At 38.3% G+C, this 17,184-nt stretch overlaps 1 protein-coding gene across 1 annotated transcript; it reads right to left on the bottom strand.

Moving 5' to 3' along the window:
- Positions 1-13,196: 13,196 nt before the first annotated feature.
- Positions 13,197-14,128, bottom strand: LOC103262051 (olfactory receptor 2A14-like). The gene is given in 2 exon segments (XM_008059661.1): positions 13,197-13,432; positions 13,435-14,128. Coding segments are annotated over 2 exon segments (930 nt in total).
- Positions 14,129-17,184: the final 3,056 nt, after the last annotated feature.

Raw genomic sequence — 17,184 nt, 5'->3', positions numbered from 1 at the left:
GGACCCAGCAATTCCCCTATTAGGAATATACCCAGAGGGACTCAAATCATTCTACAAAAAAGATACCTGCACATGTATGTTTGTTGCAGCTCTATTCACAATAGCAAACACATGAAACCAACCATGCTGCCCATCGAAGCTGGACTGGATAAAAAAAATGAGGTATATATACATACTGGAATATTATACAGCCATAAGGAAGGACAAACATATGAACTTCGATGGATTTAAAGTTGATCATACTCAGTGATCTATCACAGAAACAAAGAAAGAGTACCATATGTTCTCACTCATAAATGGACCTTGAACAATTATAATACTATAAGAAAGGGATTGACAGTAGTGGGAAACTATTGGGGGTGGGGTGGGATTGACAGTTGAGGGAAATTGCTGGGGAAGAAGGGGCACACCTCATCAACAAGGTACCTGCATAATCCACATTGTATACCTAACCCTGAATTGTACCCCACATCTTTATAATAAAAAAAAGTAGTGGAAGTTCTTTGTATAGTTGCTTGCAAAGGCATTTCTTTGAATTTTCCAAAGCATTATCTTTATTTTGGACTTTAATAACTAAAATTCCCCCTTGGATGTACAAATTGTCTCAAGTCATTAAGTTATTTTAAAATTTTTATTAGATTCTCTGACAAAACTAATAAACTCCTTTTTAAAAAATAATATTTTAGGACTTCTGGCAAGATGGAGACAGATCAGCTTGGTCTGTGAGACCCTCCACGAAAGAGAAAACACATAAAGACTGTAGTTCTCTCCTGGGGGCTGCAGTTCCCATCATTGGCAGCCTGCTCTTCACACAGAGCTCAGCCATGGCCACAGCTCAAACATGACGGCTGTCTGGGTTGTTGCTGCAGCATCAAATGCTGCTGCAGCTGCAAACACCACCACCACTGCCACTGCCACCATCGTGGCCATCACCTGGCCTGTGCCTGAGGCAACTCATGACTTCAGACCATGAGGCCCTTGCAAGCAAGATCCACTGAGATCGTTGCTGATACCACTGCCACTTTTATGCCTCGCCTCTCGCCTGGAGCCAGACTCATGGAGCTCATCCTATGGGCCGTGAGGCGGCCGCCGCCACTGCCGTGCCACTCCCATCGCTAGCTCCCTCCCCTCCTGGGTGAGTAACTGCAGATAAAGATCAACTGGAGCAGTGAGATAGCACCACATGCTGGCGATTCAACGTAACAATACTGAAATGGGGAAAACAGATGCTTGATAAATAGACACAAGCCAGATCTGAGTGGTGAACTGGCAGGTAGCCCAGATCTGAACTGCCCTTCACAGTAGGCCAGGGACAACTGACCCTAACTGTGAACAAATTTACCAACCTGCAAAGACAGCTAGAAATCAGAGCTGAAAGGACATCGGACTTAAACAAAAAGTCTCAGAGTGTACTTGGTTGGTTCTGTTAGTTTACTGACTTAATTCTATTCCCTTTGTCTTGTTCTTTTTAAAAAATATTTCTCTGTAAACCCCATGTTTTATAGAGGAATAGCACACCAATAAGAAGGTTGATTAGCTTGTACGTTAGCATCATTGTATGTTTTAGTTTTATCATATGGTTGTTGGTTAACTTGTAGTCATGGTTTATTGCTTTTATCTGTTTCAGTCTTTGTGCCTCTCTTTATTTGTTGGTATGCTCATCTGTTTTCCCTATTACTCCCCCCTTTATCTACAACCCATTTTACTCCCTGCCCACTCCATTCTCTTCCCTCTGTTAACCTCATTTGGCTTTCAGGAAGTAAACCTACAACCCCACTGCATGGACAGATTGCAAGGCAGTGGGAAGTGGGTTTCAGATTATCCATACATCTGTCAGTGGATACCAGAATCTGCAGATAGATATTGAATCACACTTTCCCCCGTAAGTAAATATCAAAACTGCAAAAAGGACCACCCCTAACCTATAGTCCAACTCCAGAACTGAACAAAGCAAGAGGATATACATAAAGAAGAATAGGAGATTGAACAAACAGAAGAAAACGCAACCTCTCCACCCCTGAATAACAGAATTAAAGAAGACGGTGATGTGGAGGGAAGGAAAAAGTAGGGAGGAAAAATCTGCACAAATGAAGAAAAACCAAAAGAAGAATATAGGTCTCACACAGACCTCTGGGAGGTCAGACACTGAGAAAACAGACTTCAGAACACAAACAATGAAGAGTCCCTGGAATGACTGGTCACATGAAACAAACCCAGGCATCAAGACATTAATAGAGAGAATTTTAAAAATTGAAAAAAGACAAGAGGAAAAATAGGAAGGAGCTGATGACAGAAATAACAGCAGTAAAGAATTCTGTGATGGAAATAAATAACAAACTAATAAGCATGGAAAGCAGAATTAGCCAAGCAGAAGAAAGAATCTCAGAGCTCGAAGACCAAAACAAAGAATGAACTCAAACTGTCAAAAACATAGAAAAGAAGGTTAAAAAGACAGAACAAAACCTTCAAGTGATGAATGATTACTTCAAGAGAAAAAAACCTAAGAGTAATTGGCCTTCCTGAGGCAGAGAGAGAAACAGAGTCCACACTGGAGCAAACATTTCATGAAATCATTCAAGAAAACTTCCCTCATCTCATCAGGGATGCAAAAATTCAAACACAAGAGATTCAGAGTACCCCTGCAAGAAAACAAATGAGAAGACCAACTCCCAGACACATAATAATTCACCTGAACAAAGTAGGTATAAAAGAAAAAGTCCTAAAGCCAGCAAGAGAAAAACGTCAGACTATCTACCAGGGAAGACCAATTAGAGTAGCAGCAGATTTATCTACAGAAATCCTCCAGGTTAGGAGAGCTTGGAGCCCTATTTTCAAAGTTCTAAAAGACAAACAATTTCAACCGAGAATAACCTACCCAGCCAAGCTAAGCTTCATCAGTGAGGGAGAATTGAAATCTTTCCCAGATATCCAATCCCTAAGAACCTTTGATGTCACCGGACCACCTCTACAAGAAACACTTAAGAAAGTACTGAACACAGAGGAAAAGGAAAAAAGAACAAAAATGTTCTTCATAAGAGTACAGGCAAAAGATTAAAAACACACATGAACCAACTACAAAATCAAAGAAAGACAACAAACAAACAGGAACAACAATAACAATGACAATTCTGTAAGAACTTTATGATAGGGATCAACTCTCACATTTCAATAATTAGCCTAAATGTGAATGGACTAAATGCACCACTGAAAAGACACAGAATGGCAAAAATGGATAAAATATCACCAGGCATCAATTTATTGCCTTCAAGAGACTCACCTCAGTAGAAAGGACATTCACAGACTCAAAGTAAGAGGATGGGAAACAAATTTTCAGGTGAATAGAACACAAAAGAAAGGAGGAGTTGTGATCTTAATTTCAGACAAAATACCCTTTAAGCTACCAAAAATCAAAAAAGATATAGAAGGCCACTGCATAATGATAAAAGGTTCAATCCATCAACAAGAAATATCCATCCTAAACATAGATACACCCAATACAGGAGCGCCAACTTTCATAAAGCAACTTCTAGGTAAACTAAAAAAAGAAATTGACTCCAACACCATCATAGCTGGGGGCTTCAATACCCCACTCATAACCATACAGATTATCAGGACAAAAAATCAGCAATGAGATCCAAAACCTCAATGTGACTCTTCACCAAATGGACTTAATTGATACCAACAGAACACTCCATACAACAACCACAGAATATTCATTCTACTCATCACCGCATGGAACGTACTCTAAGATGAACCACATACTTGGCCATAAATCAAGCATAAGCAAATTTTAAAAGATTGAGATTTTGCCATGCACCTTCTTGGACCACAGTGGAATAAAAATGAACATCAACACCAACAAGTTTCCCCAAAAACCCACAAAGGCATGGATACTAAGCAGCATGATGCTAGACAACTCCTGGGTCAATGATGAAATCAAAACAGAGATTAAAAGATACCTGGAAACAAATGAAAATGAAGAAACATCTTACCAAAATCTCCAGGATGCTGTGCAAGCTGTAGTAAGAGGGGAATTAATGTCTCTACAGACACACATGAAGAAAAAGGAAGGAACACAAATTAACAGCCTAATAAGTCACCTAAGGAACCTGGAAAAGCAAGACCACCAAAATCCTAACTTTGGCAGAAGAATACAGATCACCAAAATAAAGACCCAAACCCAGGACATAGAAGACAAAAAGATAATACAAAAAAATCAATGAAACAAAAAGCTGGTTCTTTGAAAGGATAAATAAGATCGATGGTCCCCTAGCTAGACTGACCAAGAAAAAGAGAGAAAAAACCCAGATAAGCACAATCAGAAACACAAAAGATGAAGTCACATCTGACCCAGAAGAAATGCAAAAGATCATTAGAGACTACTATGTACACCTGTATGGAAACAAACTTGAGAACCTTAAGGAAATGGAGGACTTCCTGACATCACACAACCTACCTAGGTTGAAACAGAAGAAATCGAGACCCTAAACAGACCAATAACAATCAAGGGAATCAACTACGTAATAAGAAAACTACCTACAAAAAAAATCACTGGACCAAATGGCTTTCCAGCAGAATTCTATAAGACATTCAAGGAGGAGCTGATACCAATCCTACTGAAAGTATTCCGGGAATTGAGAAAGATGGAACTCTCCCCAAATCATTATATGAAGCTAACATCACATTGATAGCCAAGCCAGGTAAAGACCCAACAAAGAAGGAGAGCTACAGGCCAATACCTTTGATGAACATAGATGCTAAAATTCTCAACAAGATCCTAGCAAACCGGATTCAACAACACATCTCAAGAATCATCCATCATGACCAAGTAGGTTTCATCTCAGGTTTGCAAGTCTGGTTCAACATTCTCAAGACAAAAAATATAATTAAATACATCAACAGACATCAGAACAAAAACCACATGATTATATCATTAGATGCAGAAAAAGCTTTTGATAAAATCCAACACCCCTTCTTGATAAAAACCCTTGAACATCTAGGCATACATGGAACATACCTCAAAATAGTAAAAGCCATCTACAAGAAACCTACAGCTAGCATACTCCTAAACAGACAAAAATTGGAACCATTTCCCCTGAAAACTGGAACAAGACCAGGATATCCACTCTCTCCCCTCGTGCTCAATATAGTATTGGAAGTCCTGCCTAGAGCAAACAGAGAAGAGAAGGCAATCAGGGGTATTCAAATAGGAAAAGAGGAAGTAAAGTTATCTCTCTTTGTAGACAACATGATCATGTACTTAAAAACCCAAGAGAATCTATCAAAAGTATCCTTGCACCGATAAAGGACTTTGGCAAAGTCTCAGGGTATAAAATAAATGTGCAAAGGACAATCACATTTCTTTACAACAATAACAATCAAACAGAAATCCAAATAAAAAGCACAATCCCATTCACAATAGCCACACACACACAAAAATATCTTGGCATCTTCCTAACCAGGGACTTGAAAGAACTTTACAATGAAAACTACAAAACATTGCTCAAAGAAATCAAAGATAACACAAACAAGTGGAAAAATACCCCATGCTCATAGATTGGAAGAATCAACATGGTGAAGATGACCATCTTACATAAGGCAATCTACAGATTTAATGCAATACCCATCAAATTACCAGCAACATTCTTCTTAGAGCTAGAAAAAATAATACAGGAATTCATATGGAAACACAAACGACCAAGAATAGCCAGAAGAATCCTCAGCAAAAACAAACAAACAAACAAACAAAAAAACAAAACAGGTGGTATCACATTAACAGACTTCAAACTTTACTATAAAGCTACAATAATCAAAACAGCTTGGTATTGGTACAGGAACAGGCATATAGACTAATGAAATAGAATTGAGATTCCAGAAGTAAAACCTCAATTTCTCACCAACTCATCTTTGACAAAGCCTCCACTACTTACCACTGGGAAGAGGAGAACATATTCAGTAAATGGTGCTGGGAAAACTGGTTGACCACATGCAGAAGAATCAGACAAGACCCCTATCTATCCCCACACACAAAAATTAACTCTAAATCAGAGACCTAAATGTAAAACCTCAAACCATAAGAACCTTAGAAAATGAAGGACACACCCTGATGGAAATTGGAACTGGTATCCAATTCCTGAACAAAACCCAAAATGCACAGGCTGTAATAGTTAAGATAGACAAGTGGGACCTTATTAAACTGACAAGCTTCTGTAAAGCCAAAGAAACCATCAAAAGAGCAGGGAGACAGCCCACAGACTGGGAAAAATATTTGCCAACTCCATGCCTGACAAAGGCTTAACATCTTGGATCTACAAGGAACTCAAATGTGCTGAAAAGAAAAAAAGCAAATACCCCCATTATGAAGTGGGCAAAAGATATGAACAGGCACTTCACAAAAGAAGACATACGAGCGGCCAACAGACACAGAAATTTCAACCTCACTAATCATCAAGGAGATGCAAATTAAAGCTACTCTGAAATACCACCTAACTCCAGTCAGAATGGCCATTATCAACAACTCAAAAAATAACAGATGCTGGTGAGGATGTGGTGAAAAGGGAACACTTCTACACTGTTGGTGGGAGTGTAAACTAGTGCAACCTTTGTGGAAAGCAGTGTGGCGATTCCTAAAATCTCTAAATATCAACCTCCCATATGACCCCGCAATCCCCCTACTGGGAATATATCCTGAAGAACTCAAATCACTCTATAAAAAAGATACCTGCACACGTATGTTTATCGCAGCATTGTTCACAATAGCAACAGCCTGGAAGCAACCATGCTGTCCATCAAAAGAGGACTGGATTAAAAAAATGTGGTACATATACATGATGGAATATTACGCAGCCATAAAAAAGAACAAAATCATGAATTTTGCAGCAACCTGGATGGAACTAGAGTCTATAATACTGAGTGACCTCTCACAGAAACAAAGATCTGAGTATCACATGTTCTCATGCATATAGTGGACCTTGAACATCCAATGTAATAATATAAGAAAATGACTGACAGTAGTGGAAAACTATGGTGGGGGGAGGGAGATGGGATTAATGGTAGTAAATATCTGTCTGGGGAAAAGGAAACACCTCTTATCAACAAGGGTGCCTGAACAATGCATATTTGTATACCCTTAACTATACACCACAATTTTAAACCCTTAACTATACACCACAATTTTAAAATAAAGAGTATGTTTAAAATAAAAAAAGAATTTAAACTATGATCAACCCCAAAATCAGATCTATTAGCCAAGGTGTAAATTTTAAATCTTTAGCAAGTAATGAAAGTTTCAAAGTTATCAGTCCACCATTTTAGCAGATAAATATTTGCAACATTTTTAGCAAGGTAATACTATTATTTTTTATGATATAAGCCATAACAATTTTGAATCAGAGTTTAACAAGAGTTATGTGAGTATAACTGGGGGAGGCATATATAGAAATTGTACAACTTGTAGATGATCATGAGGTTCGCCTTTATCAGAAGAAGAATCAGGTAACTGGATTAAGTTAGGGCAGTATTTAGCAGTAAATACAAGAGGTAGACAATAAAAAGTTTCATAGGCATTAATATAGTTAGCCAATGCTTGTTATTGTTTGGGAAAATTTGTACATAAGGAACCTACAGACAGAGAGGTGAAGTTATAAAAATGTCTGCCAAGGTTTTCATTAGTTTAGCTAAGACTGCTATGAAATAAAGTGGAAACTAAAATAGAAGGTCATGAACTATCTATTATAAGGTAGACAATGGCTTGCAGTATTCCTAGTTGTGAGTGTGTACATCTATAGCACAATTTTCTTTTTCACATACTATCCAGGAGAATGGTTTAGCATAGTCAATGCTACTGTCATTCAATAGTTGCTGGAATGTGTGTTAAGAAGTGTGAACTGGCGGGGCTTGGTGACTCAGCCTGTAATCCCGCGCTTTGGGAGGCCAAGGTGGGTGAATTGCCTGAGCCTGTGGGTTTGAGACCCACTTGGGCAACTTGGAGAGACCGCATCTCTACAATAAATCAAAAACTAGCCGGACGTGGTAGCGCGTGCCTGTAGTTCCAGCTACTTGGAAGGCTGAGGTGGAAGGCTTGCCAGAGTCCAGCAGGTCGAGGTTGCAGTGGCCGGCAGCGCCCACTGCACTCCAGTCTGAATGACAGAGTGAGACTCCAACTCAAAAAAAAAACGGTGTGAACTGCCAGGTGCGGTGGCTCAAGCCTGTAATCCCAGCCCTTTGGGAGGTCGGGGCAAGAGGATTGCCTGAGTCCGGGGGTTCGAGACCAGCCTGGGTGACTTAGTGAGACCTCATCTCTACAATTAATCAAAAAATTAGCTGGTTGTGGTGGCGTGTGCATGTAGTTCCAGCTACATGGAAGGCTGAGGTGAAAGGATCACCTGAGCCCAGCAGGTTGAGGCTGCAGTGGCCATGAGCATGCCACTGCACTCCAGCATGGGCAACAAAGTGGTGAGACTCCAACTCAAAAAAAAAAAAAGAAAAGAAGTGGGAACTCCATTCAACGCCTGGATCTCAGGTATGATCTATTGAGCTCAAAAAGAAGTTGCATTAATCAAGCTATTACACAAAAAGACCCAACTACGTCTACCATTCCTCTTTTAATAAAATGAAGAAAAAAGTCCTTGTGGACACTAAGTGATCATATGGAAAACTGCAAACATAATTTAAGTGTAGAAACCATGAAAAGAGCTTTATTATTTTGAATTTAAGACCTGAAATAGGGAATGAAAGAAAAAAGATGTCACATAAAATTTGTTGTTACATTGAGATTAGAGCATATTTCTAGCTGTAAAAAGACAAGAAACGATTTTTGTCTTGTTTTAAAATAACCACCAAAACAAATTTAAGCACCAATTCATAATACAACTCTTATTTTAAAATAACAATATTTAAGTACCAGTAAGATTGAAAAATTTTGAAATACAAAAGTTTGACAAAAGCACACAAATGTATATCAAAGGTCAGTGAATTTCTGAACTGTTTTTATTTACATCATTTATGAGCATTTTATCTACTAAGCTTGATAACATGAGACACATAGATGAACCTGAAGGACATTATGCTAAGTGAAATAAGCCAGACAGAGAAAGACAAATAATATGTAATTCTGTTTATATAAGTTAGCTACAATAGTTACACTCATCACCACAGAGAGTAGAGTGGTGGTTGCCATGAACTGAGACAGGGGAAATGAAATGCAAGATGAGGAATTTCCAAAGGTCTGAGAGATAATATTGTGCCTCTAGTTAATATTATATTGTACAATTAAACAATTGTTAAGATAGTAGATCCCATGTTAAGTGAACTTATCAAAATAATAAATAAATAGATAAATAAATAAGAATCTAACCTAGGTCATTCAGGAAAGAATTCCTTTGAAATTTATTTTAATGAGAACTTCTGGAAATGTGATGCCTAAATCAAGGGAATAAATTATAGTCACTCTGAAAGCTCAAAAGATAAGATGCTCTGGGGGAAGAAATATGCTTTATTGACATATTTTAAGTCACAGCAAATTTACCTGATTATACAGCTTATAATATACAATAAAATAACATATCTCTGAATTTCTTCATGTTTATTATTACTGATTTGTAATTATTTTCATGGGCATCATGAAATGTAAACTTTCCAATCCAAGTCATCTAAATACTGTGTGCTTAAGTTGTTCAGAGTGTAGTGAAGATGAAATGATATTCAAATAAAACATAAATTTAAAATAAAGTCGTTTTGCAATAATTAAAATCAAAGTTAATAAATAAAAATAAAATATTAGTAAAACAAGCTTTGCAAAATGAAATCATAGTCCATTATGATAAAGTTGTCTTGATCTCCACAATATAAGAATTGTTTAACAATAAAACAAGTAATAAGTACAGTTTGTCATATTGACAAACTAAAAGATATATAACATATGGCTATTTCAGTGACTAAAACACATTTAAACACCAATTCATGATACAACTCTTTACAACCTAGTATAGCAGTAAGCTATAAAGATAATCTACAAAACACAAGCACACACATACACACATACTTAATGGCAAAATGCTAGTATCTTTCCTTTAATATAAAGAATAAGATAAGGGTGCATGCAATTACCAATGTTTTTTCTTATTTTCAGCTATTTACTAGAGATTCTAACCAGTGCTATAGAAAAGATAAAGAAGCCAGGCATGGTGACTCATGCCCATAATAACAGCTACATTGAAGGATCGATCTCTCCATCTTTCGAGCCCAGGAGTTGGAGAACAGTCTGGGCAACATAGCGAGACCTTATCTTCTTCTTCTTCTTTTTTGAGTTGGAGTCTCACTCTGTCGCCCAGGCTGGAGCATACAATGGCATGATCATGACCACCGTAGTCTCGACCCGCTGGTCTCAAGAGATCCTTCTGCCTCAGCCAACCAAGTAGCTGGCACTACAGGCATGTGCTACCATGTCCAGGTAATTTTTTGATTTATTGTAGAGATGAGGTCACCACGTTGCCCAGGCTGGTCTTGAACCCCTGGACTCAGGTAATCCATTCACCTTGGCCTACCAAAGTACAGCAATTACAGGCGGGAAACCCTATCTTAATTTTTTTTTTAAATAAAAAAGTAGTAAAAATAAGAAACACAAAGAAAAACATGCATGGACAGCTACACACACATTTGAGAAAGAAGAAGCAGATTGCAATTATTGCAAAGGGCATAATTGTATATGCAGATTATTTAACAGATCTTCCGATTATTATTAAAATTATAAGAAAGCTTAACAAACATTTTCTAAAAATTTACAAAATCGATACAGGGATGGACCAAGAAACAAACTGAGTAGAATAGAAATCATGTAAGTAAATATATGCCTTGGCCAGCCCTGGCTAATGAGAGGCAGTGGAGCATGGCTAAGCCCTGGGGAAAAAGGAAAGACTTTGCAGTAAATGGTCTGGGGGAGTTGAGTCTCCCTAAAGATGAGCCCGTGGGTTCGAGACAAGCCTGGGCAACTTGGCGAGACCTCATCTCTACAATAAAATAAAAAATAGCCCGGCGTGGCAGCCCGCATCTGTAGTTTCAGCTACTTGGAAGACTGAGGCAGAAGGATCACCAGAGCTCAGCAGGTTGACGCTGGGGTGGCAGTGAGCATGCATGCCACTGCACTCCAGCCTGGGTGAAGAAGTGAGACTCCAACTCAAGATAGATAGATAGATAGATAGATAGATAGATAGATAGATAGATAGATAGATAGATAAGTAAAAATACATATACACTAAATTGAAAAAATCTTTAGATTGCATTAAAATAAAATATTGACAAATTGGACTAGCTTGTAATAAATTTGTGTTGACAAGAAAACATTAGAAAATTGATTTACTTTTGTTTGGTTTTACTTTAAAATATCTGGGATTCATTATTTATAGTCTTGAAGTTTACAATTTGAAACTGTTCATTTGTTTTCAAACTACTTCAGTGTATTTCCTTTATGACATGTTTTGAGCAAGAAAGATGGTAGCCCGAAATATCCAAGAGGAAATTTGTGTACAGTTATATAAACATGGGTACCTTTATTTAAAATTGACTGAGAAGAACCAGGGAAGGGAGAAAACTATAACACATAGTTGTATACAACATTTCATATTGTATGGGGAAAAAGAAGTCAGATAGATATAAAATGTTCTGAGATTTTTGAAATAAAATAACTTGGTCTGTGAGTATCAGAGTAATCTTTAGTGTTAGAATTCTTCTGCCTTACCTGACTACATAATTCTCTTCTTTATGTAGTAAACATTTATCTGTTGTAAGAACTCCAACTCGTTGTGAGGATTAGTTAGTGGACAATTTTTTTGTGATGTTCTCCTCCATGCAAAATTATTACCAGCTACCAGATGAGGGGCAAGAATTACATTTCCTCATAATCCAGGATGAGATAAGAGTGGTTTTCTGAATATACAATTAAAACAAGGACTTTTTCCAAATAAAGATGGAAAGCACTTCTGATAAAATAGTTGCAAAATTTACAAGAAAAAAACTAAAAATCTAAGATTCTGCCAAATCTACTATTAAAAAATTAATCTGTGAAAGATGTCTCTGTGCTTTTTTTATTGGGTTGCTAATGTTATTGTCTAAATATAATAGAGTAGACATGAATATTTATAGTCCAAGTGCAATTAAGTCATAGTATAGTTTAGAAGTCATCAGAAAGAAAAGGCTCACTCTTGAATGGTTCCAAATGACCATTGGGTCTTGTCACTGAAGCACATCTAATCATATGACGCGATCCTTGAGGCCCCACTCACTGAAGGTCTCTAACTTTAGGTTAGCTTGTAGATCTAGAAAAAGTGTTGCCAAGTTACTCTCCCTGAGACCCTTTGATCAGTCACTTTTTTTGTAAATAAAGTTTTAGTGTAAAATAGTCATATACATTCACTTACATATTGTCTATGGCTGATTCTGCCAGAGGCAAGTTGTTACAAGAGAAGATGGATCTCAAAATCGTATGTATTTTCCTGTGAACTTTTACAGGAAAGAGTCTACTAACTGTTGATCTAGAAGAAGTGTATTATGCTCATTAACTCTATGGATACAAACTTTGCTAGTATTGGCTGTTTCCCAATTGCAAAATGAAACAATTAACATTTTAGATAGTCTAGTGGGTATAAAATAGTATCTAATGGTGGCTTTAGTTTATATTTTCTTGTTGACAAAGGTGGAGAGCAGCATTTCATTTGTTTATTTACCCTGTATTTCTTCTGAGAAGTGTCTTTTCCAGTGCTTTGCTCATTTTATAAAATTTAGCTTTTTTAAAAAAAATTAATTCTAAGGGGATTTTAAAGTATCTATCATCTGCAACTTTTGCTGGATACAAATAGTGTAAAATTTATTACTTGGTCTAAAGCTGCATTTCTTGTTAATGATGACTTCACGAGCAGGGTGATTAATTCTGAAGAGGTCCAATATTAATCAATATTTTAAAATTGTATACCTATTGCTTTTTGTATCTTCTCTACAAATCTACCAACTTTTATCCAAAGTTATGACAGTGCTTATCTATTTTCCTTTCAAATGTTTAACACTTCAGTTTATATATTTAGGTCAAGGATATTTCATTTGGAGGTGGAATTTATTCAAGCAGAAAACAAACAAACAAAAAAACCAAAATGCCATCTTCCATATTCACAGGAGAATCCCCTCCCCATTTTACCCTTTGAGATCTCTCACACTGGCCTCTCTTTCCTCAGCACTCTCCTCAGGGCACCCTTGACCTCTGTGTTCCTCAGGCTGTAGATGAGGGGATTCAGCATAGGGTTGAAAAGGCTATAAAACAGGGAAAGGACCTTCTGCTGCTCTTCAGGATGGCGGGACTTGGGGACCATGTACACGATGATGGCGCTGCCAAAGAAGAGCCCCACCACACAGAGGTGGGAGGAGCAGGTGGAGAAGGCTTTCTGCAGCCCTCCCCAGACAGGATCCTCAGGATGGCCACCAGGATGCGGGAGTAGGAGACCAGCACCAAGCACAGGGGACCCACTAAGACAAACACACAGGCTACAAAGGTGACGACTTGGTTGAGCCGGGTGTCAGCACAAGCCAGTGTGAGGACAGATAGGATTTCACAGAAAAAATGGTTGATTTCATGAGGCCCACAGAAGGGTAGCCTCAGGATGAGAACTAAATGGATCAGAGCCAGGAGGAAGCTAACCACCCAGGAAATGACAGCCAGGACAATGCACACACTTGAGTTCATGATGACAGTGTAATGTAGGGGATGGCAGATGGCCACATAGCGATCATAGGACATCACCACCAAAATCAGGCACTCTATGTGAGCAAAAGCCAAATACAAGAATGTTTGCACAATGCATGGAACAAAGGAGATGGTTCTGTTTGGGCTCACAAGATTCACCAGCATCTTGGGGACATTGTTGGAAGCATAGGACATGTCAACAATGGCTAGGTGTGAGAGGAAGAAGTACATGGAGATGTGCAGTCTAGAGTCCAGGTAGATAATCCCCAGGATGACCCCGTTCCCGAGCAGGGTGAGTGTATAGAAGAGAGAGAAAAGTCCAAAGAGAAATATCTCCAGTGCTGGATCCACCTGCAATCCTAGTAGGGTGACTTCTGTGATCCATGTCTGGTTGCCTCCCATGCTTCTGTGTCAGAGTAAAGCCAATCCTCATCTGTGACAGGAGGTCAGAGCTGTGGAGCAAAGATGCAGAATATTTACTGAATGTTACAAAGGGGGCATTTGGAAATGTATTACTTTAAATAACTTTTTTCTGGGATTTATTTTCAGATATGTTACAAAAACATCTGAAATATACTCATTTAGAATATATATATACATAATATATTTATTAAATAAAAATTCCTCTTGCACCTGTAGAATTATTAAAAAGATATATGCACATATTTAATACTTATTATACATAATTACATATAAGTTAACATAATAGGACCTAGTATAATATACCTTACATAAGAAAATACACAGATACTTATGTGTTGTTTTGGAGAATTCATAGGTTCTGGCCCTTTTAGGGTGGGAGTCTTGATGATTAATATAGCTAGATGAGAGATGACCCTGACAGAATGCTCCAATACAAGTTAGTTTCATTTCCTGGGTTTGATTGTCTTCTCACTCTGATATCTGAAGCAATTAGGACTCTCTGTTCTCTAGATTATTGCTTATGAATTCACTTAGCTTCATACATGCGTCCCATTCTCTCATTTCAGATTTAAAATCCCCTCTCAATACCTTCTCAATTTTGTAGTTTCTTTAAAACTCCCTAGGAACCTTCTTTTCAGCAGCTGGCTACTGCTCCATGGAAGCACCTCCTGGTACCTATTTTCCATCTTTAGTGTTTGTTATTTTAAGTGATTTATTTAATTATTTTCAACACTTGATGCTAAAGTTTAGTCATAAGTTAAATAATTCTTTTGCTACACACAATGAACATATGTAAATATTATAAATGCAATTAAACTTGACATTTCTGCAGTCTTCTAAGGTAGGAAACTAAAAGGGGAAACCAATTTACATTAACAAGGCTTACTTTAAAATTGATAGCTGTATTCTTATTGTATTTTGTTTTGCTTTTTCCTCTTTTTCACTTTTAAAACTTAATGGAGGCCGGGCTCAGTGGCTTAGCCTATGATCCCAGCACTTTGGGAGGCCAAGGCAAGTGAATTACCTGAGCCTGAGGGTTAGAGACCAACCTGGGCAATTTGGCAAGACCTTGTCTCTATAATAAATAAAAAATTAGCCAGGTGTGGTAGCACATGCCTGTAGTTCCAGCTACTTAGAAGGCTGAGGTAGAAGGATCGCCGGAGTCCAGTCGGTCAACACTGGGGTGACCGTGAGTGTGCCACTGCACTCCAGCCTGGGAGACGGAGTGAGACTCCAACTCAAAAAAAAAAAAACAAAAAAAAAAAAACAAAAAATTAATGGAGTGATAAATCTCAGAGTTAATCTTATTTCCTAGCATAAGATATTTCCACAGTTTGGGTAACACAGGTTGGTATCAAATACCCTAACTGGAAGATGGTCAATGTGAGGCAAGTACAGTAAGTTTCTCCTATGGAATAAATCAAGATAGAGTTTCCTCAGCATCCAGAGAAGAACAAGACCAGCAACCCATGCCACAACTCTTGAAAGAAGTGATAATAACCACAGAGTGCAAACAAAAGTAAAATCCATCAACCTGGGCTGTAACTAGCCAAACTCTCACCTGAACCACCACAGTTCATGAGCACTCTCTGGACACAGTGAGGAAAGAAAATAAGAGGAATTCAAGAGTTCTGTCCTCCTGCTGCAAACTTGGAAGGCCCCCTGAGAGCTGTGGGACTCTAGTCCCTCATGGGAAACTGCCTTATCCACAGCCATGCTCTGCCAAAGCCCACATGGAGTGCTGTAAGAAAAAAGAAAGCCTTGAGCAACACCAGTCACCATTTCCCAAGAACTCAACCTTGAAGGTGGCACAACTGCTTTTCTAGCCAGCCTGGGAGGTGACAGGCCTCAAGGGCAAACTCCTGGCTAGAGTGGTTGCCATAACAACATCTGAGTCCCTGCAGCTAGGTGCACTTTGACATTCACAAGGACATTCATTCCTAAGGCCAAGATAGGAAGCCAGATGGACTCATAACCATAGCAACCTCACTTCCCATGTAAACTCTTCTGTGCCTGCCCTACACAACAGCTTTCCTCCAGTGGCCTGGGACTCCCTCCTAATCCCCACTGGAGTGGCCAAGAGTGGACTCTTGTGGGGTACTCGAGCATCTTCCTCCTAACCCTCGCACTTCCTTCAAAAGCTCTAAACAGGCCGAAATTTGGGTAATCCCCAGAACCCTACCTTCTGTCTAGGTTGGCTGGACACTTCTTTGGAGCAACACACAACAAGGAGAAAGTCCATAGCCACCATCACAGCTAGTTTTCTCTCACAAGTGCTACCTCCTGGCTGGAGGTCAATATTATAGCTCACCACATCTGATATAATACTCCAATTTGAGAAAGATCTGATCCCAAACACCAGATAACACCACTTTTCTAGTCACTTGGACCACTCAAGACACCATGAGCCATTGCAGGTACCCATCACAGAACTGCCATAGCTGGAAATTGAGACGCTCACCACACCAAAGATATATATAACCAAGGGAACCCTACAGTGCCTACATCACACCCTGCCAACTTCAAATAATAAAAATCACCTACCCAAATGAGAAGAACCCAGAAAAATAATTCTAACAATATGAAAAAAACAGAGTTTTCCAACACCCCAAAAGACCACACCAACTCTTTAGCAATGAACTTTAACCAAAATGAAATTTTTTAAGTGCAAGGCATAGAATTCAAAAGGTTGATTATAAAATAAACATAGGAGAAAATTGAAAATCAGCTTAAAGAAATTTAAGAAAATAAAAGATTCAGGACATGAATGAAAAATTCTCTGAAGAGATAAGAAACTTAAAAAAAAAATGCTGAAATTCTGAAAATGGAAGAATCATTTAAGGAAGCACAAAAAGCAGTTGAATAGCAGTTAATAGCAGTTTAGAACAAGTAGAGAAAAGGATCTCAGAACTTGAAGACAAGATTTCTGAATTAGCCCAATCAGGCAACAATAAAGAAAAAAGAATCAACTGAATGGATCAAAGTCTCCAAGAAATTTGGGATTATGTAAAATGTCCCAACCTAAGAATCATAGT

The sequence above is a fragment of the Carlito syrichta genome, unplaced genomic scaffold (genome assembly GCF_000164805.1).
Source record: "Carlito syrichta isolate Samal-C Ts95f unplaced genomic scaffold, Tarsius_syrichta-2.0.1 Scaffold304320, whole genome shotgun sequence".
Lineage (NCBI taxonomy): Eukaryota > Metazoa > Chordata > Mammalia > Primates > Tarsiidae > Carlito > Carlito syrichta.
The sequence above is the reverse complement of the archived record's forward strand: the minus strand, read 5'-3'. Positions and strand labels throughout refer to the sequence as shown.